This window comes from Podospora pseudopauciseta (assembly GCF_035222475.1).
Source record: "Podospora pseudopauciseta strain CBS 411.78 chromosome 2 map unlocalized CBS411.78m_2, whole genome shotgun sequence".
Taxonomy (NCBI): Eukaryota; Fungi; Ascomycota; class Sordariomycetes; order Sordariales; family Podosporaceae; genus Podospora; species Podospora pseudopauciseta.
Genome location: NW_026946663.1, coordinates 3,220,332 through 3,239,968, shown reverse-complemented (window position 1 = coordinate 3,239,968; position 19,637 = coordinate 3,220,332). Strand labels below are relative to the sequence as shown.

Sequence of the window (19,637 nt, the reverse complement as noted above, 5' to 3'; positions counted from 1 at the left end):
GCATACTGCGGAACTGTCTATCTACACCAGCCAGTTCCTCCGTATATATAGACCTTGAGACCCTGAAGTGCTCATCGTGCTATGGCCCCGATCACTCCTAGCACATTGCATCCTGTAAAGTGCTCGTCGTGCTATGCCTTCGATCACCCCGAGCATCTTGCATCCTGCAGAGTGCTCGTGGGTCTTGGCGCCATAGCACTTCTGGCCAGCCCCCAATTGGCTGTCTCCTGACTTTCCAAATGATTGGCTGGGGACGTCCTGCGCCCCACATACTGCGCGACCTGCCGTTGGGTTAACTGTGACATATCGCGAGATCAGTACTCAGGTGGGTGACCACTGGGGAATCCCTGGTGTTGTATGTTTTTTCTTTCTTTTTTTGGTCCCCACTTGACCCCATCACCAGATCTTGGCAATATACGCACTCTAAACCCCAACCCTGGTACACACACGCACACACCCCGTCACTTCAACATCAGATCAAAGTAACCAACCATACAAGCAACAAAAGAAGTACCATTACATTGGGCTTTTTGTTGGAAACCTGAGCTTTTATGACTAGCCATGGCAAGCAACAAGAGTTCATCTGATATCTCCATCAAAAATGGCGGGAGCCGTCCAGATCTCGAGGTCGCATCGCAGCCGTTTTTTTGTCGCCACTTCCCGACAGATACCGATGCTACCCTTCGGCACTTTCATCACCACGCCAAAATATTCTACAAGCCGAGTCCTTCAATTCGATCGTCAAACCAGTCCCACAGCAGAATAGCCCATGTCTCATTCTCCATTCTGCCCGATCACGGTGACTCAGTCTCAAAACACCCCGGGCCAAGCTATCAAAGTGGGGGTGGGGTCTTGGACCTTCACTCCTGCACCTCAAAGAGACGAAGCTCTAAGCCAAGCAGATCTGGGCTCGGCAGAGGAAGAGAGGTTTTTTTTTCAGCTTGATACCTATCCGTACAGTGTAGGGTTGACTCATTTTTTGGGTTGACTTTATATCTTGGTTTTATATTGTCTTTTTTTTGTTGTTTCATCCAAGTTTGAAGGTTCATCCAAGATTTCCGTCTTATCAACGAGCAGTCGAGATGGCCACCACGGACGACAGGCTGGAGGAAAAACCACCATACGGTGTTGATGTTGATACCGAGAAGAACACGACAGCAGTCACCACCAACGATGGCCCTGTTGCTGCTTGGACTCGGATCCGTGATCTTGCTCACAAGGCCATTGTCTTTGGGCGAGTTGAGTTGAGAGGTGTGGCGCCGATTCCTGTCAAGGAGAGGACGGTGGATAGGACGATCAATATTTTCACGTTGTGGTGGTCTATGAATGCTAATATCTTGCCGTGAGTACCCTTTGCCATTTGACATAATAACAAGAAACTGACAAGAGAACGAACAAACAGTATCGCCTTTGGCATGATCGGACCTGCCTCTGGGCTCAGTCTCAGAGACAGCTCCCTTGTCATCTTGTTCTTCGTCCTGTTGACCACCCTCCTGCCGGCCTACCTCGCAACCTTGGGACCAAAAACCGGCATGAGACAAATGATCCAAGCCAGATACAGCTTCGGGTGAGCTACTCGCCTGTCCCTCCGCAATAACAAAATACTTACACCCTAACCCCAGCCGCTACATCGTCTCCATCCCCGTCTTCCTCAACCTGGCCACCATGACCGGCTTCTGCATCATCATCGCCGTCATCGGTGGCCAATGCCTCTCCGCCGTAGCCGACGGCAACCTCTCCGTCACAGTCGGCATAGTCATCATCTCCCTCGTCACCCTCGTCATCTCCTTCTGCGGCTACAAGTGGCTCCACATCTACGAGCGCTACGCCTGGATCCCGGCCTTTATCGCCATCATCGTCGCCGCCGGCTGCGGAGGAAGGGACCTCGCCAACCAGGTCCCTGCCGAACCGGCCAAAGCCTCTGCTGTTCTGTCTTATGGCATGATCATGGCTTCGTACATGGTCCCCTGGGCATGCCTCGCATCCGATTTCACCACTTACCTCAAGCCCGACACGTCTTCTGTCAAGATCTTTTGCTACTCTTACTTTGGCCTGGCGACCCCAACGATTCTGCTAATGACGTTGGGCGCGGCTGTCGGTGGTGCGATCCCGAACAACCCCACCTGGCAGGACAAGTACAACGAGACGCTTGTCGGCGGCATCCTGGACGCTATGCTCGCTCCGGCGGGCGGGTTCGGGAAGTTCCTCGTTGTTGTCCTTGCTTTTACCCTGCTTGGGAACCTGGCGGCGACGTCGTACAGCATCACGCTCAACTTCCAGATGTTGGTGCCGGTGTTGTTCAAGGTGCCCAGGTATATGTTTAGTATTGTGCTCGTGGCAATCATGATACCTGTTAGCATCGCGGCGGCGGACGATTTCTTTCTGAACATGGAGAATTTTCTTGCGTTGATTGGGTACTGGAGTTCGGCGTTTTTGGGGGTGGTGCTGGTGGAGCATTTTGTGTATAGGAAGGGGGATTGTGGAAGGTATGATCCTGAGGCGTGGAACGATGCGGGTTTGCTACCTTGGGGGGTGGCGGCGCTGGGGAGTGTGGCGTTGAGCTTTGCGGTTGTGGTGCCGAGTATGGCGCAGGTGTGGTGGACGGGGCCGATTGCGAGGACGACGGGGGATATTGGGTTTGAGTTGGCTTTTGTCGTGTCGGGGTTGTTGTATGTGCCTTTGAGGTGGGTGGAGAGGAGGCATTTGGGGAGGTGATGGGATGATGGGGTGATTGATGGGGGAACGGGGAAGGGGGGAAAAGAACAAATGGATACGAGAACATGAAGAGAAAGGGGGATAATGTCTTCAACGATACCCATAATTGAGAATTAGATCGCTTCAAGCAAACATTTACAAGATCAAACAGGGAGAGGACATGGATTTGCATTTCCGGCTCATGGCAACCGACTCCTAGAAGCGAACAATGGATGATAACAGAGACTTTAGGTCGGAACGGGACCTTTCCCTTTGATCGATATGCAATGTTACACCCACACAGTCGCAACTCCCGGCGGACAAGAGCTCCTCATTTGCGGGTGTTACCCGGGATGCGCCAGCCCGCGATCGTCTCTCGAACCCTGCCCGCGGATAAAGTGTGGGCTGCATGTGGGCAATATCACACAGCATATCTCATAAGACGGGCCTTCCCCGCTCTTAACCTCTTCTTCAATGACACCAACGTTATCTCGTTGGAAAGGTGGAAGCAGGATGGTTTGGTCACAGCTATGGACAACCGTGGTGACGTGCGTGCTGCTGGTATCACCGGTGAGTTCTCAACAGACGGGAAATAACCCAGATTGGCCGAGATGGTGCGGGAAGGTGTATGAAGCTGGGTAATTTCTCTCCTCAGATCTTATCAGGGATAATTGTTAACACCAACAGGTATCCCAACTTCGACCCAGGCGGACAGACAGTCGAACCCCCTCCCCATCCCTGCGGCTGCCCTCTCCTCCACGTCCAGTTCCAGCCCCGATACAGCCTCTACGTTTCCACCGAAACAACCGGTGAATTCGTCGTCAACGCTGCCTTCTCCCCGTACCACGGCACCATCTGGCCGCCTACCAACTCCACGACCCGGTGGGCCGGCAGGCTCGTCTTCTCCATCAACTCAGCCGAGACCGACGCCCCTTTGGTTCAAGCAACTGTTCCAGTCAACACAACAGGCAACCGCTTCCCGTTCAACCTTTCCCATCTCGGCCCCCCCAGACTGGAGCCCTACCCGGTCGTTCTCTACGGCGCCCCGGAGTCAGGTCAGCCAAGCTGGACGGCAACAGCCAACGTCTCGTATTTGCCGGATAAAACAAACGGGAGCATCACCCGGATCGACAATTGGAAAGGCGGGCTTTGGGTGAAGAACGCCGCTTCGAACAATACCTTTGAGCCGTACCTACCGTATGGGTTCTACGCTTCGCACGACAACTTCCTACGAGAAAACGACACCAAGCTGATCGATGCGTACCGAGACTTGGGGCTGACGGGGATGGTGCCCCTGGCCAGTTGGGCCGAGATTCCGGAGGTGTTGAGTCACATGGACGGAATTGATCTGAAATACATGTACAACCTCCGCTATGGGTACAAGAACCTGAGCTATGTCGAGGAGAACGTTCTCCGGGCGAGGGCCAAGGAGGGGCTTTTTGCGTACTGGACCGCAGATGAGTATGCACCCAACCCCCCTTTCGAAAAACCCCCATCGTTTCTATGCTTACAGCACGAAGACCGGACGGCTGGCAAGACCCCTTCCACCTCCCCGTCGCCGCCCGATCCAGGATCCGGGAGCTGGACCCGTACCACCCCAGCGTCATCACCCTAAACTGCCAAAACTACCACTTCGCCCAGTACAGCTCCGGCGCCGACATCCTCATGTCAGACGTCTACCCCATCGGCATAAACGCCACCTTCTCCAAATGGAACACCGCCTGCAACCTCACCCACGGCGACTGCGGCTGCGACAACTGCCTCGGCATCGTCCAGGACGTCCCCTCCCGCCTCGACACTTTGGGCCAGCACGAACGCTGGCTCGGCCTCTGGCCCAAGACAAAATTCCACAACCCCCAAAGTTTCCACGGGCAGGATTACTGGCTGAGGGACCCCACCGTGGGGGAGGAGCACGCGATGAATGTTTTGGCTTTTAACCATGGTGCCAAGGGGATCATAAGCTGGCTTTGGCCGACGAGCGCTGTCCTTGCGGAGGCGCATGGGCAGTTGGCCAAGGTTGTGACGGGGGGGATGGTGAGGGGGTTTGTTGTGGGGGGTGATCAAGTCGAGGGGCCGAGGGGGGTGGGAACGAGGGTGAGGGGGAATGAGAGGGTTGAGGTCGTCGACGCGGCGGTGTGGGTTGATGGAGACAAGAAGAAGGGGTTGGTTGGGGTGGTGAATGGGGGGTATGCGGATTTGGAAGGGAGGGTGGAGGTGGATTTGGGGGGGACGAATGTGACGACGGTGGAGGGGGTTTTGTGGGGGGATGTGAAGGGGTGGAAGGTGGAAGGGGAGAAGTTGGTGGTTGACGAGGGACTGCCGGCGTTGGCAACGAGTCTTGTTCTGGTCGCTCTCAGGGGTTGATGGCTTGTCGATCGGATGGGGATGCAACCCTTGATCCAGATTGTTCTTCTGCCGATCTCCAGCTGTTGTTTTCACACCCATCAAACCCAAGATGTCACCAGCTCAGTTCCCACAACATAGCCAGTGGAGCTGTTGAAGGAAAGAAAACCGTGGGTATCATTAGCTCATACATATCCCTATCCACCTGATCGACCAAGTAACCATCGTACACCCCAACTCTGCCATTAACCTGTTCTGTTGTCCCAACTTCCTCACCCCCAAATCAAGAACTCCCACCCCTTCAAAACCTCGTCGGAATAAACTTCTGCGCATCCTCCCTCTGCTGCTCCGCACTCTGTGGAAAAGCCGCAATGCCCGCCACAATGCCCGCCGCCATAAAACACAGCGAAATCACCGACCAGATAACCCCCCAACACTGACTCGAGCCCCCATACCTCTTTGCAAACACACTCGCGTCCGAACTATTAACCTTTCTCAGGATCAAATCATCGCACTATTATCCTTTGTCAGCAACACCCCCCATCCCAAACCCAGCTTGTATGTGTGTGTGTGTGTGTGTGTGTGTGTGTGTGTGTGGGTGTGTGTGTGTGTGTGTGTGTTTGGTATGAGACTTACAATATCCCAAACACTATACAAACTGCTCATAACCCCAATAAACAACACCACAAACCTCAACGCCTCCGCCCCCCTAATAAACCAACACCCCACCAATAACCCAACCGCCGCCACCACCGTCCCGACCGTGAGCCAATCCCTCCTCCCCCACCAAACCGTCATCAAAAACGCCACCCCGATAACAATGCTCGCAACCTTGCTCGCATTGATGTTGAAGCCCGCAAACGTGAGCAACGCCCCGATGAGCGAACTCCCGAGGTATCCGGCCGGTAGAGTTAATCCTGACCTCCCACCCTGCATGTGCGTCACCCCCCCCTCTCTGGGGTCAAGGGATATGGACTTGACCTTCCCGCCGGTGAGCACACAAGTGATTGCGTGCCCGAACTCGTGAAAGGCGATGACGAGCATCTTGAAGGGCCAGAGGATCCACCGGATGTAGGGCACGTTCCAGAGGATGGCGATGCCGACTACGTAGGCGGCGATGACGCCGAGGGTGACTTTTTGGGCGTCGGTTACGGCGAGGGCGCGTTTGGAGATAACTGAGTGGTCTCGGGGGAGGAGGTGGGGTGTGAGGGTGAGGGCGGTTGCGCGGCCGAGGGTTGCCCAGGTTGGTGGTGGTGGGCTTGTGGGAGCCATCGTGGTGGTGGTGGTGGTGTTTACTTCTAATTAGATACCGGTGTTGTAGATGGCGGGGCAAGTAAACAGTCGCGAAAAACGAATGTCGTCGCCGAGATAGCGTCGTCGGGAGGGGAGGGGGAAAAAAAAAAACAGAAATGAATCAAAAGAGAACAACAACAAGAAAATAGAGTTGAGAATCTGGTGTTTCAAGTTCCCTCTTAACACCAAATGCTGCTGCGCCCTGCCCTGCTTGCGCGTTCGCCCGTCTGATCTGGCATCTGATCCCGAGCTTCTGGTTGGCTATTGGCCCTGGGAATTCCAGGCGGCGGCTTGGTCAGTGCTGAGTGGGGCCACCCCTCCAATCGTTATTTTTAGTGAGAGGCGAGACGCGCTAAGCCCTGGGGTTGATGGAAAACTGCCGGGACCCTTGATCTTTGTGGGGCACCACTCTTTCCTCAATCTTCACCACTCTTCAATTTTCTACCACATGAAATCCTCCAGGTACTGTAGAATATAGAAAGCTCACTCCTTCTTCAAAGCATCGTGCCCCCAATTCTTCAAACTCTTATAGCTCCTCCCCTCTGCATCCTTCTTCGCCTCCCCCTCCTGCGCCAAATGCCGTTTGCAATAAGCCACCACTTTTCTCATATGAGGTATATCCCCCTCCTCATACCCCTGCGGATCCCTCTCCGGGTTTTTGCTCAACATCTCAACAATATGTCTCCCGCTTTCGTGTCCTATGCTCTCCCCCGACCCATCATCTTTTGCCCAGCCGGAGGACGTGGAGGCAGAGCTTGTCAGCCAGTCTTCCAGTTCCGGGGCTGTCATGTTGACTAGTTCGTTGAATTCTCTGTTCACATCTGTCGTCAATGCATGTTGGCATAGGTAACAAGGGTGGTGATGGTGCATACTGGATGACGGTGGAAGTGTCTTTGACCATTTTGACTGTAGATATCGTGAACTTGGAGGTGCGGATGTGGATTGGAGCTGTGTTATGGAATGCAATATGAGTAGATAGCAAGTTGAGGCGAGGTCCCCACACTCCCTTTATCAAAGCCATCACATCACCTCACTACACTAAACCAAGACACCAACGTCATTGACATGCCCGCCATTCATCATACATCATTGTTCACATTCTCTCACCACCCTCTTCAATGACCTCACACAGCTACATCAAAAACACTCATTTCTGGGATCAACCTAAACTAATACCTCAGGCTACCAGCCCTCACCTCAAGAAATCAAAGAAAAAAACAGCCGATACCCTCGCTATCCACCCTTCCCCCCCCATGATACCTAGTTTCGCTGTGAAAAACAGAAGAAAAGAGGGCATATTAAACGCCAAACCATTAACCCCCAACCCCAATTTTGTCCCCCCCCCCCTTCCCTATGCGCCGCCTCTATTGAACATAATACAGTAGCTATGAGAGCCCCCAGATCTTGAACCTCTCAGACAACAACAAGAGAGAAAATTTCACCCCATCCTCAAGCCTCTTAAATCCCCATCCCTCCTTTCATCTTGTCCAGTCATCTTCAATCTGTCAAAAGGGCCAACTCCCTGTTATGTCGCGGTAACAAGAATGAAGGAACCGACAGATCAGACTAGACAACCCCTCGTCCCCCTTTAATCTTCCGTTGAAGAATGAATGCAGGTGCAAACCTGATTTTGACCCACTTCTCAAGGTCAAAATGTGGTTCTTTTCGCCCTGTGACCGTGATGATAGTCCCTCCAGAATACAACGCCCCAAGTGACTATGAAGAATGCAGAATATCCTCCCCAAAAACGCCAAAAACACCTCCCCTGTTATGCGATATCGACCTGACCCAACCCAAACTCCATGTGCGTCTGATGCATGTACCGCCGAGATGGAAAAGATGCTTGAGCCTAAAGTCTACTACTCCCCCTTCACCTTGTGCTCCCTGCCAACCCTGACAATCAACTCAGAATAGGCGTTCTGGATCTGTTTCTTACTGCAATTGGCATTGTTGTCCATAAAGAGCTCAATCACTCCCACCTTGCTCAGCGTGGGCCTCTCTCTGACCAGAGCCTTGAGCTTCTCCTGCAGATCGGGGGGCAGTGGCTGGTCAGATTTCTTCTTGCGCGTTCCAGCATTAAGAGCCTGGAACGCATCTGTGGGCGCGGTACAAGAGGCCTGTGTAGCAGACTGCTTTTTAGTCTTTGGACTCGAATTCGAACCGGATGACGATTTTGTCGCCTTCGCAGCTGCACTCGACTTCTGGTTGCCTGTCTCAGATTTGGCCGGCTTAGAGGTCTCCCAGTAGGCGGCGGAGAAGGGGTCGACGCTGTGGTGATGTTCAAGTTTGTCTAGCAGCTGGTTAGCAAGGCTCGGCGTGATCGGGGAAATGTGTGGTTGCTTACCAAGAATAAACTCCATCCTCAACTTGTACATCTTCGGCTCAGATGTGCCACGCTTGCGGTTTTCCCAGCACAGTCCGCTGCTCTCAGGCTCCATCCCCCCAGAAAACACCATCCGTGAGGGTCCCACGTCATTCTCATCGTCGAGGAAATCCGCCATGTCCTCATCTTCGTCTTCATCATCTTCATCATCCAGGGACTCAATGTCTTCGCCATCCTCTTCCTGCCACTCAGCCTCAGAATCGTAGTCATAGGCCAGAGGGAGGATGTCTGTCCGGATTGGGCGCCTAGCGAGCTTCTTGAGAGCACCAAGACCATTGGGGTAGTCGCTGATGGTCCCAATATAGGGCGGCCGCACATCCTCGGAGAACTTGATGGAGATGACTGGAACCTGATTCAGGAGCTCCTGCAGGTGGTTAGCTTGCTGAGAAGTCCGAGACTCAGATGATGAGACTTCAGCCATGATCTTCTTGACGCTTGGGAAAGTGCGACCACGTTTGACCTTGAACGGAAGTTCAAGAACCTCCATGGCATTGAAGCGAGAGGAAGGGGTGTGCGTCCGAGTGCCGTTGATGTACTCGTCAAGAATCTTAGTCTGCACCTCCCGAGTCTCCTCATCCATCTGGACTGGCGCTGGCGCCAGCTTGACATGCTCCTTGAGATAGAAGTCCTTGAACATTCGTTGATAAGCAGACTGTCCGCTGGCCTGAGTCTTGGTGGGTGTCTCTGTCGAGGTCGTCGCATCACCGCTCTGAGATTTGACGGCTGGCTGGTCCTTCTTGGATGTGCTGGACTTCAAGCCGAACATGCTGGTAAGAGTCGCTTGGCTGCGAGCCTTCTTGGCCGCCTCCTCCTCCTTCTCCCGCTTCTTCCTCTCCTTCTCCTCCTTCTCCTGCTTCTTCTTGGCTAGCTCATCTTCCTTCTCCCGCTTCTTTGCCTCCTTCTCCGCCTGCTTCTGGCGTTTCAGTTCCTCAGCCTTGGCAGCTTCCTCAGCCTTCTTCTGCTTGGCAGCTTCCCTCTCCGCCTTCTTGGCCTCCTCCTCCGCCCTCTTGGCCGCCTTCTCTTCGGCACTCAGAACGGTACGCTTCCTCTTTTCGACGGTTTTCTGCGTGGGATCGGTGCTAGCAGTGGACGGCCCATCGGCTGGCGCCTTGGTCAGGATGACTGGTGGGGGACGGGAGGGCGTATCAGGAGCTGTTGTCTCCCGGTCGGGCGGGCTGCTCCCAGATGCTGTCAAGCCGGGAGGTATGAGCGGGGGCGAGCTCGGAGGAGAGTCGAGATCGTCACCGTTGGCCACCGAATCATCATTGGTGGTCTTGGGTGATTTGATCTTCTTCTTCGCGGGGCTGTCGTTATCGTTCTCCTCTATTGAAAGGTCATTCGTTAACACCCAGCATCGATATGTTACTGCTACATCAAGCCAACACGTACTGTCACTTCCGGTGCAAGGCTTTGGCTTGGGTCCCTCCGACTCCAAAAAGTCCTTCAGAGTCCTCTTCTTGTTCGCAGACGCGGTCGGCTTGGGATCCTTGCTCGGGTCCTGGGTGGTGGACTTCATTTTATCGGTAATGCTGGAGTCCAATGCCTTCGAATGGCTTTCTCTCTCTCTCTCGATCAGTAGGCGGTTCGGGATCGCCCGGTCGGTCCAAGATGCTAATTACAGTAGAATGGTATGTAGTCGAATAGGTAAGAAGAAAGAAAGAGGGGTGAAAAGTGCAAGGTTCAAATCATGGCCAGCGGTGAAGAATGCCGGGTATACGCTCGATGTTGAACTGATCAGTGGGAGAAAAGATGTCGAAAATGATTTCTCTAGAAGCCCGACCGCGAGTTGCAAGTTCAGATACAAATCGGGAGGTGGAGATGTGGTTGTTGAGAGGTTGAACTGAGCAAGCACTTGCGGGCCAATGATTGGCAAATTGCTTGAAGGCCCTGGATTAGCCTGGGCAGAAACGCGTTCGGTCGCGCGTCCTTAATCAAGAGAGCGTGTTGGTAACGCGTCAAATTAGCGTAAGTTAAGTGTGTACTACCCCTACCCCTAGAGTGGCTTGGGCTGTGGCTGGACTTGAGTGTGCGGGAGCGGGTAGTGTGGCTGGTATCTTGGTCTGGGGTACTTGGGTGACTGGGAAAGCAGCAGACTGTGGAGGCGAGAGTTGGAGGAGGTTGAAGTTGAAGCCTGTCACTGAATATATATCTCTCTACGTCGTGATCACTTGACTTTGAGCGAATTCACCTTCCCATTGTCTCTATTGACAAAGTACTGTACGCCTCTTCAACAATACAAAGTTCGGGGCATCTCGATGTTTTTCCTTTGGTGGTGAGGCCAGCTGCTCTCAAAAGTTCGGCTATTGTAGATGGAACTGAGGGTCTTGGGCAGGCGCCAAAGTCACGTATAATACCCCGTGGTATAGGATCGACTTCCAAGGAACTCATCACGACCAAAATCCGGAATAATAGCCGCCAACCCCTCTGGCAAGGTTTTTTAGCTACTGCTCAGAAGGGGAACCGTTGCTCTGGTATATTCTGTCGTCATCGATTGATCTCCATAGCACCGATTAGCAGCCTACAACGTCACATGAAGAGGGGAAGTGTACACAAAACGTTAGGTATCCAAAAGAAATTCTTGATCCGGTGAAAATTTTGCTGAGGACCGAGTCCTGCTTTTTCTGGCCCTGGATTTGCTCCAAACCAAACTTTATACTATGCCACATGCCATGACCAGCATAAACAACAGACAGCGAGTGGCGGGTATGTTAGGTTGAAACCAGAAGAAACTCATACTGAATCCATTGCGCTAACTATGCTTTGAGTGACGGCCCATGAAACGATCGTTGCCCTTGAAAAAAGAGGGGTATTGGTGCGAAGCAAAAGTGAAAAAGAAACAAACGCCAAAGACCCATCCATATTAACCCTCCATAGCATTTTCAATCAGGGTTGGCAATATACAAGCGGCCAGTCGTGAGAGTCATTGTTCTCTCGTCCACACTTCCTCGTCTCTTGAGCTCGTCTGGTGTTCTCAAACTTTTTTCGCGGGTCAACGAGGCATTTCTCGCACTGTTGTTGGCCACCTGTGCACTGTTTGCCTGGAGGTCAGGCACAGTATCCAGACGCTCGCCGCTGCTACCGCTGGCGAAGCTCTTTGCTTTCCCATAAGCCTCCTCGCTGGCGAATTGTTGCTCGCCCTGCGTGTCCTCTACCAGTGATCCTGACCTTTCGGGGGTTCCGTGCGGGCTCCACCGAGTTCCTCCACCTTGTGTAACCTGACCGAGGCCTCCGGACGAGCGATACGGTGGTGCTGTTTTCCTGCTGCTGGTCGTGCTGCTCCTGCTGGAACTACCTTGCCGGCGGTGATTGGATCTCTGAATGGTGGCTTCATCTTCGCTTTCCTCGCCCTCCACCTCCGTAGCACTAAGACGTAAAGGAACACCGCCGACGACGTTGAAGTTGCTTCCTGGGGAGTATCCGATAACGGTGGGTTTTCCGTGGTGTCTGATCTTTGCCGCAACCTTTCCACCGGCAGAGCTGAGCCCGGTCGAGGTCCGACCGGCACTCACGGGTCCGAGCGAAGGGCTGTTGTTGGTTCCGACCACCTCGGAGTTAGCCCGCACCTTGGCCATGCGTTGCTGGGCGAGAAGCCTGGCATCTTCCTGCTGAGCGCGGTCGCACCATACCGTAGCTTTTTGCTTTCGAAGGAGGGCCACATAGCCTCCTGGCTGCTGGGGAGAACCGGGTGCCCCGCCGGAACGGCTCGAGGTCGATCTCCTGATGTCCATGGAAGGGGAGTTTCTGTAAGGGGCACCGCCGCTGGAATTGGTGCTGAACGTATTTACACTGGGAGACCGGCGCTGATGCTGCACATGAGGTTGAGCCAGATGTGTTTGCGGGTAGTAATTGTTTGGAGGGGCGGCCGGCGATTGAAAGTGGGCGGGAAAGATGTTCGACGAGGTTGTGCGGGTCCTGGAATGGGAATAGGCAATGGCGCTCATCGCCGGATCTATGGGAGGGGCTCGCCGGCGAGCATATTCAGTTTCAAGCATTGTTCCGGCCGGTCGCGCATGCGACGCCTGAACAAGCATGCGCGCAAGGGCGAGTAGCTGAGAGCGTCGTCGAGGTCGAGAGGGGCGATCGGTGCGGATATAAATGGCGTCGTTATCTCCAGGGAAACGGCAAGACTCGAATTGGTGGGTGTCGTAGGACTTTTAGCTTTCAAAATTGGTTGTCGTGACGGCCACGCCGAGGTTCACCAAGGGCGATTGGGCGGCCGCCGCTGAGAGAGTGGTGCTGCTAAGATGATAGCAACGGCGGATGGCAATACTGATTGGCGCTTGTCTAGTGAAGCTTGAAGCTTTCCCGAGGTCGCGGAGCAGGTCGGGACCGAAGATCAACGAGGTGAGGAGGAGGAGGACTGGAGATGTTTGTGTCGTGGAAATGGATGATGGGGGGAAGCGGGACGGGCGTGGTTCAAAAAGGTTGAGTTGAGTGACTTTGGAGCGGCCGAGACTTGGCGCTCCCACGTTGCATGCCCTGCGGAGACTGGGCAAGTGGTTCCTTGTCCGATGATGTTATGGTGTGGAGATGATCCGAGTGCCCGCGGCTGCGCTGCTCCGACTGACAAGGGCGGCCTGACAAGCTCTGGCAAAGCTTCCCTGCTGTTTGCTCACCACACTGATAAGAGATCCCCTTCCTTGATTCTTTGTCTTCCTCGAGATGATGCCGTCTTTCCTCGTCTCTCGTCGTCCTGTTTTTCTGTCCTTAATATCCAGCCTTTATTGAAGGATGAGCCGGACCACCATCCCACGTCCTGAAATCACGCCAAAGGGAGATTGCAATTGTGGAAATCGCAAGGGCCGCCGAAAATGACAAAACGCCGAGACCTGGCCCTGGGCTAGGACCAAAAGTGGGCTTTGTGCCTCCCAGCACAGCTGAACAAGGCTTGAAAGGAAAAAAATGAGGGAAAATGGTACTCTGAACCGGCATCTATCTTGCAGCGAGGAAGCACATACCGTCTACGGTGAACACCTCAGTGGCTTGCTTCCTCAACATCCCTCTGCAGCTGTCTATCAAAGAAGTTGCCGTTTTGGGTGTTGATATTGATGTTTGCTTCTCAGCTGGGCTTGAAGAACAGGTCTTGATGGTGGGGTTGATTGGCGGGGTGGGGTGGTCCACTGTTTGATGCGCTGCAGCCTGACTTCTTCTATCAACATCGAGATCTTTCACTCATCATCATGGTGGTGGGAGAAGGAAGCATTCATGTTTTTGTCGTCGAAAAGCAAGACAATTGCTGCAGAGTTGGCACACAATAGGCACACTGTCTCAGACTGCCGGCCACAGATGAGGGGGTATTTATGGCGTACTCACGAAACAACGTCAGAAACACTACTGGAGAGGCACAGATGCACAGATTGCAACGTCGATATTACGGAACCAACATCACACACAATTACCATACATACATATGCCAACTGTAGATTTCATCACAGCGCCCAAACCCCACAAATGCCAATCGACGAAACGTTTCTTTCAGTGGCCGGGTGCATGAAGGAATTCACCACCTCCGCGGCCGGACTGGGCGACCATGTTGACTGCTGTCGCTCACGGAAGAAGAGGCTGAGCTTCCGTGCTATACCGCATACTTGTTGTCTTCAGAGTGATTGGTTGCCGCGATCTCGCTCTCCTATTTGGGACATAGGAAGACCATATGCAATGCGAGCAGCGGCTTGCACCACAGCGGCCCGGCCGCTTCTTTGGCCTCTTCGCCATGCCGGCTTCCCAAAGGGGAACACTGTTGCTGCACGGCAGATACCTCGCCAGCTGACGGAAACACACATTGCGAAGAATCGGAGAAATTAGAGCGTGCCACGCACGAGGCAAGGCGTCTAGCGCATCCCACGATGCTGTGTATCAGCAGAATGCCTTTCTTTTGATGGAAAACGAGCACTGCCTACTGGACAAGCATAAGAGCTCCCCTCATCTATGATCAGGTAAATGTTTGTATCGCTACTACAAAAACTGACCAATGAGATGGCTTTCCAGGCCCATGATTGTTGCATGCAAGCGAAGGACAGTGGTGTGCCCAGGGCATGCCGATGGCGGGGCTGTCCCTCCGTGGGAAACGGCCTTCTCATCCGATCGCGTAGGACCGGGGCGATCCCGGCGCGGGAGGGGAGCTTTAAACATGGGACGTTGGTGTCCTCGTACCATTTCTTCCGTCGTCCGTTCGTTCTCGTGCCATTGAAAAGAAATCGGCGCGATATCGTATCCGCGCGGGCATATCCGGGCCAAGATTGTCGTGGTTAGCTAGTCTAGTGTAGTAGCACTCGTTCCTGCGGGAGCATCCTAACACAACAGCTACGAGCTCAGCCATGGCCTTCTTATATCTTTCCCCTTTACGCGGGAGCAGACTGGCTGTCGGGAACAGGCTTGTGAGAACCTGCGGGGTACCTAGCCAGGACCAGCCTTCCGGGCCTCGGTGCTTGTAAGGGGTTTACCAAAAAGAGGTCGGCTGAGGGTTCGGGATGCCGGATATCCCCCAACCCAGTGTCTTGAATATCGATAGCTCGACAGGAATAGCTGAGACAATGGTTGGACTTGCCCCATGAATGGTGGTTCGCCGCTTCCGAGTCAGCTCCGGTTCTCAGGAACTGGATAAGCCGGCACCGCAATTCGAGCTCGTCAAACGACAGAATGCGATATCTTGTCGGCTGTGAGGTCAGATGAGGGTTCGACCAGATCCTATTTCCCCTCACTTTAAGTTATATCACACATGTCGTGACGTCGCGGAACGGCAAGGAGAGCATGTCAGTGGTTAGGAGTGGGTAGGGTAGCCCTGCCGGTGGGTCCGTCGCTCCCGGGGGTCTGTTTTCTCTAGGCTTGGCTTCAGGTACCGTACCGCAAGCGCACACCGCCGAGGCCGCAGTGGAAAAGATGAAAGAAAAACTGGGAAGGGACGTGATTGTTAGTAAAGAGCCTTGGGCGCGGTTGAGTGAGCTCTTCTCCATCTTCCCAAAAACTTGGAACTTGCACCCTCTCTGATCCAACGCCCGATGTCATCCAATCTTTCTCTATCTCTGGGCGCATAACGGGAACCACCCCGTCCATACCGTACGCTTGTTCCACTTCTAGGTATCCTCACCTACCGATTACCTTACCTACCTACTTTTTCTTAATCCTGCGTGTTGATCTCCGTCCTGATCCCGCGACCCGCACGCTATGGTTGGCTTGACGTCATGAAGTAAGGAAAAACACCGCGATCAAATGGCGACGGCATCCCGGTACTGACAGCATGGCCAAGGTTCGCAAAAGAGCTTGAGCAGGACGCTGTTCCAGGTATGTACAAGATTCTTCAATTCCTGGGAGGTCGGCATGAGGTGCAATTGGACCAGCGAAGCGCGGCACATGCCGACCGAGACACACGTTGCTGGGTGATCGTCACGGAGCGGGACCCCCAGCGGCCCTGGACCAAACAACACACGACGGACAACGCATTGTGGGGATATATCGCACATGGTAGAAACAACTAAGCATTGTACTAATGCCGTGAGTGCCATGCAGAATGGCGCGTCAAGTATCTCAATTACAAGCAGGGCAAGAAGCACGTCAAAGCAGTCATCCGAGCCATCAACCGTGCAGCCGTCACGCCAACGCTGGCCAGGCGCGCAGAGGCCGATCAGCACCACTACAAGACTCCCTCTACCTACTTCAACATCGGCCACAACTTCACACCACCACCTCCGAAAGCGAACGATGATGGACTGCTTGGTGGAGAGCCGGATGAGACAGGAAAGGCCAAGGCGGTCAAGGTGGTAGCAACTCCAGGGGACGATGAGCGATCAGGTCTGGCGAGGTCCCCAGGCAGTGAGGTTCAGTATGGCAGCTTTGGTCCGGTGCCATCTCGCTCGAGCTATCGGCATGACTTTGAGCTCCCTGCGCCGGCGATGAGAGTTCCATCCAGGACCAGTGAACACGGTGCCCCTTCTTCACCTCCCTTGAACCGACTCGCGTTGCACAGAAGCGCCTCCATGGTAGCTACGGTTCCGAGTGGCTATCAGACCCCCTCCAAGGTCAATCTGGGTGCAGATGGTACGCCTCGCCAACGCATGTCTCGGCTCTTCACGACCGGATCGACACACACGCGGAATGCGTCCAACAGATTGACTGGCGGGAACAAGATGGAAATCGGGATGCAAAATCTAGATTCCGTCCGATCTGCGGAACGTGACTTCTTCGCCTTTCTCGACAGCGAACTGGCCAAGATTGAGTCGTTTTACAAGGAGAAGGAGGATCAGGCGACCGAGCGGTTGATGGCACTGCGAGCACAGCTGCACGAAATGCGCAACAGGAGAACGGCCGAGATCACGGAAGCGAGGAAGAAGCGCGAGACAGGCCGGAATCGGAGTCCCAGTGATGACGACGCCGGTGAGCAGCAGGGCAAGGACGGCAATCGTGATTGGATCGCCCCCTTGAAGGGCAAGTTTTTTAAACCGGGACCCAATTCGAAAGCCCTCCAGAGGATGACACGAACACCGGTCATGCACCCTCAAAACGTCGACGAAGGGCGGGACTACGTCCGGAGACCACCTGGAGATGACGTTCCCTATCGAAGCGCGAAGCGGAAGCTCAAAGTGGCATTGCAAGAGTTCTACCGCGGCCTGGAGTTGCTCAAGTCCTACGCGCTGCTCAACCGGACTGCCTTTCGCAAACTCAACAAGAAGTATGACAAGGCGGTTAAGGCCCGCCCGTCATACCGATACATGAATGAGAAAGTGAACAAGTCCTGGTTTGTCAACAGCGACATTCTCGATGGACATATTCGGACTGTGGAGGATCTCTATGCCCGCTACTTTGAGCGTGGAAACCACAAGATCGCGGCTGGAAAGCTTCGAAATTTGAACAAGCGCGCCGGGGACTCCTCTGACAGCGCGTTCCGCAGCGGCATCACAATTGGACTCGGAGGTGTCTTTGCAGTTCAGGGGTTGATCTATGGAGCAGAGCTTTTGTTCAGCGAGGATGATGACCTCCGAACACAAACTGCATATCTGATGCAGCTGTACGGAGGGTATTTCCTCGTGCTTTTCCTCTTCATCCTGTTCACTCTCGACTGCCGCATGTGGACCAAGAACAAGGTCAACTATCCCTTCATCTTTGAGTTTGACCAACGGAACTTTTTGGACTGGAAGCAGGTGGCGGAGTTTCCTAGCTTCTTCTTTGCGCTCCTCGGCGTTTTCATGTGGCTCAACTTTTCGAGGTTGGGTGACTGGGAGGAGATGTACTTGTACTACCCGGTCGTTCTGATTTGCATTACCCTGGGCATCCTGTTTTTTCCGGCACCTATTCTTCACCACAAGGCCAGGAGGTGGTTCTTGTACTCGCATGTATGTTCCACTCACTTTTTGTTTCTGGATGGCGAGCTGACTTGACCCTAGTATCGGCTTCTCCTTTCAGGTTTATACCCAGTCGAGTTTCGTGATTTTTTTCTGGGCGATATCTGGTGTTCGTTAACCTATGCCACCTGTGTAAGTTGCTACCATAACCGTGCACGGCTGGATGGAATACTGACCCTCGGGTTCAGAATATCGAACTGTTCTTTTGCCTCTACGCCAACTCCTGGTACGACCCAGAGCAATGCAACTCGTCTCATTCCCGCCTCATGGGCTTCTTCGGCGCCCTGCCACCAATCTGGCGTGCCCTCCAGTGCATCAGGCGTTACTACGACACCAAAAACGTCTTTCCTCATCTGGTCAACTGCGGGAAATACACCATGACGATCCTTACCGCCGTGTTCCTGAGTCTTTACCGCATCGAAAACAGCCAAGCCAACTTGAGTCTCTTCATCACCTTTGGCACGGTCAACGCGATCTACTGCTCCATCTGGGATCTGTTTATGGATTTCTCACTCCTCCAAGCCGGCGCTCGGCAAAAGCTGCTCCGGAGCATTACCGCCTTGCGTCCAGTCAGCATATACTACATCATCATGACCTTGGATCCTATCCTCCGCTTCTCCTGGATCTTTTACGCCATCTTCACACACGACAGCCAGCACTCGACGATTGTTTCGTTTCTTGTCGCCTTTGCGGAGGTTTTCAGAAGGGGTATCTGGACCTTGCTCCGTGTGGAGAATGAGCACTGCGCCAACGTAGCGCAGTACAAAGCCTCCCGTGACACGCCCCTACCTTATCATTTGAATACCTCTACTTCCAGCGTGGAGGATACAACGCCCCCCGCCCAGCAGCAACAACAACCACCAGCGGGTCTGTTAGGTCCAGCTGCCATCAACCCTGCCACTCCGGGGGTTGATCAACAAGATCAGATCCGCCCGTTGGGCCAGCATCACAGAAAACCATCTACTATTCCCCCTCGCACACCGGCATCTCAGGTCCTCCATCGGACTCCTACCAATGTGGGAGGTGGTACTCCACAGAGCATTGCAGTTAGTGACACCCCCGCAGAGGAAAGCGGTCCGGCGGCGGCGTTTAGGAGACGGTATACAGACACTATTGGGAAGAAGTCGATTTTGCAGGCCATGGCGGAGGCGCATAAGCAGGACTTTGAGAAGAAGAGGTTGCCATTGGGGTCGGAGCTGTCGTCCACGGCCAGACGGGGCAGCGCGAGACCTGATGAGGGGGATGATGAGGAGATTAAAAGTGAAGAAGAGGAGGAGGAAGATGACGACGAGGATGACGAGACGGGGAGTGTGGAGGAGGAGAGGATGAGGGTCAGGGAGGCGGAGGGGTTGGTGAATAGGGCCAGGGGGGTTAATGCGGGGAGTGAGAGTGATTAGTTGTGTGTGAGTGATACCTGTCCAGGGGGGTTGCATGACACTTGTGTTTTTTTCTTTTTTTTTTTTTTGCACTGTCTGAAACGGTTGGTTGCATGAAAGAGGGAGGGATAGATGGATGGATGCATCGTACCCGGGGTTGTTGGCTTCCTTGCACTGTTTGAATTTACTTGGGAGCTGGAACTCACTCATTGG

General features: G+C 53.8%; 7 protein-coding genes across 7 annotated transcripts; 3 read left to right on the top strand and 4 right to left on the bottom strand.

Annotated features, from left to right (window-relative positions):
* Nucleotides 1-305: 305 nt before the first annotated feature.
* QC763_208780 (uncharacterized protein) lies at nucleotides 306-2,715 on the top strand (the record flags this gene model as incomplete). The annotated part of the gene is made up of 3 exons (XM_062909928.1): nucleotides 306-1,342; nucleotides 1,403-1,567; nucleotides 1,623-2,715. The coding sequence occupies exons 1-3, from the start codon at nucleotides 1,083-1,085 to the stop codon at nucleotides 2,713-2,715; spliced, it is 1,518 nt and encodes a 505-aa protein (XP_062768788.1). The 5' UTR covers nucleotides 306-1,082.
* Nucleotides 2,716-3,168: 453 nt separating this feature from the next.
* QC763_209000 (uncharacterized protein) lies at nucleotides 3,169-5,236 on the top strand (the record flags this gene model as incomplete). Its single annotated transcript, XM_062909947.1, has 4 exons — nucleotides 3,169-3,332; nucleotides 3,382-4,155; nucleotides 4,215-4,827; nucleotides 4,993-5,236. The coding sequence occupies 4 exons, from the start codon at nucleotides 3,169-3,171 to the stop codon at nucleotides 5,056-5,058; spliced, it is 1,617 nt and encodes a 538-aa protein (XP_062768787.1). The 3' UTR covers nucleotides 5,059-5,236.
* QC763_208790 (uncharacterized protein) lies at nucleotides 4,215-6,309 on the bottom strand (the record flags this gene model as incomplete). Its single annotated transcript, XM_062909929.1, has 2 exons — nucleotides 4,215-5,551; nucleotides 5,674-6,309. 2 exons carry the CDS (start codon nucleotides 6,307-6,309, stop codon nucleotides 5,339-5,341), a joined length of 849 nt encoding a protein of 282 aa, XP_062768786.1. The 3' UTR covers nucleotides 4,215-5,338.
* A 504-nt stretch (nucleotides 6,310-6,813) lies between these two features.
* QC763_208800 (uncharacterized protein) lies at nucleotides 6,814-7,510 on the bottom strand (the record flags this gene model as incomplete). The annotated part of the gene is made up of 2 exons (XM_062909930.1): nucleotides 7,203-7,510; nucleotides 6,814-7,141 (listed from the first exon to the last, which is right to left on the bottom strand). Exons 1-2 carry the CDS (start codon nucleotides 7,349-7,351, stop codon nucleotides 6,814-6,816), a joined length of 477 nt encoding a protein of 158 aa, XP_062768785.1. The 5' UTR covers nucleotides 7,352-7,510.
* An 83-nt stretch (nucleotides 7,511-7,593) lies between these two features.
* QC763_208810 (uncharacterized protein) lies at nucleotides 7,594-10,819 on the bottom strand. The gene is made up of 3 exons (XM_062909931.1): nucleotides 10,103-10,819; nucleotides 8,675-10,036; nucleotides 7,594-8,620 (listed from the first exon to the last, which is right to left on the bottom strand). Exons 1-3 carry the CDS (start codon nucleotides 10,227-10,229, stop codon nucleotides 8,190-8,192), a joined length of 1,920 nt encoding a protein of 639 aa, XP_062768784.1. The 5' UTR covers nucleotides 10,230-10,819; the 3' UTR covers nucleotides 7,594-8,189.
* Nucleotides 10,820-11,296: 477 nt separating this feature from the next.
* SYG1 (Xenotropic and polytropic retrovirus receptor 1) lies at nucleotides 11,297-19,445 on the top strand (the record flags this gene model as incomplete). The annotated part of the gene is made up of 5 exons (XM_062909933.1): nucleotides 11,297-15,899; nucleotides 15,960-15,994; nucleotides 16,220-18,039; nucleotides 18,091-18,180; nucleotides 18,237-19,445. The coding sequence occupies exons 1-5, from the start codon at nucleotides 15,895-15,897 to the stop codon at nucleotides 19,443-19,445; spliced, it is 3,159 nt and encodes a 1,052-aa protein (XP_062768782.1). The 5' UTR covers nucleotides 11,297-15,894.
* On the bottom strand, nucleotides 11,593-12,744 carry QC763_208820 (uncharacterized protein; the record flags this gene model as incomplete). Its single annotated transcript, XM_062909932.1, has 1 exon — nucleotides 11,593-12,744. The coding sequence occupies one exon, from the start codon at nucleotides 12,742-12,744 to the stop codon at nucleotides 11,593-11,595; it is 1,152 nt and encodes a 383-aa protein (XP_062768783.1).
* Nucleotides 19,446-19,637: the final 192 nt, after the last annotated feature.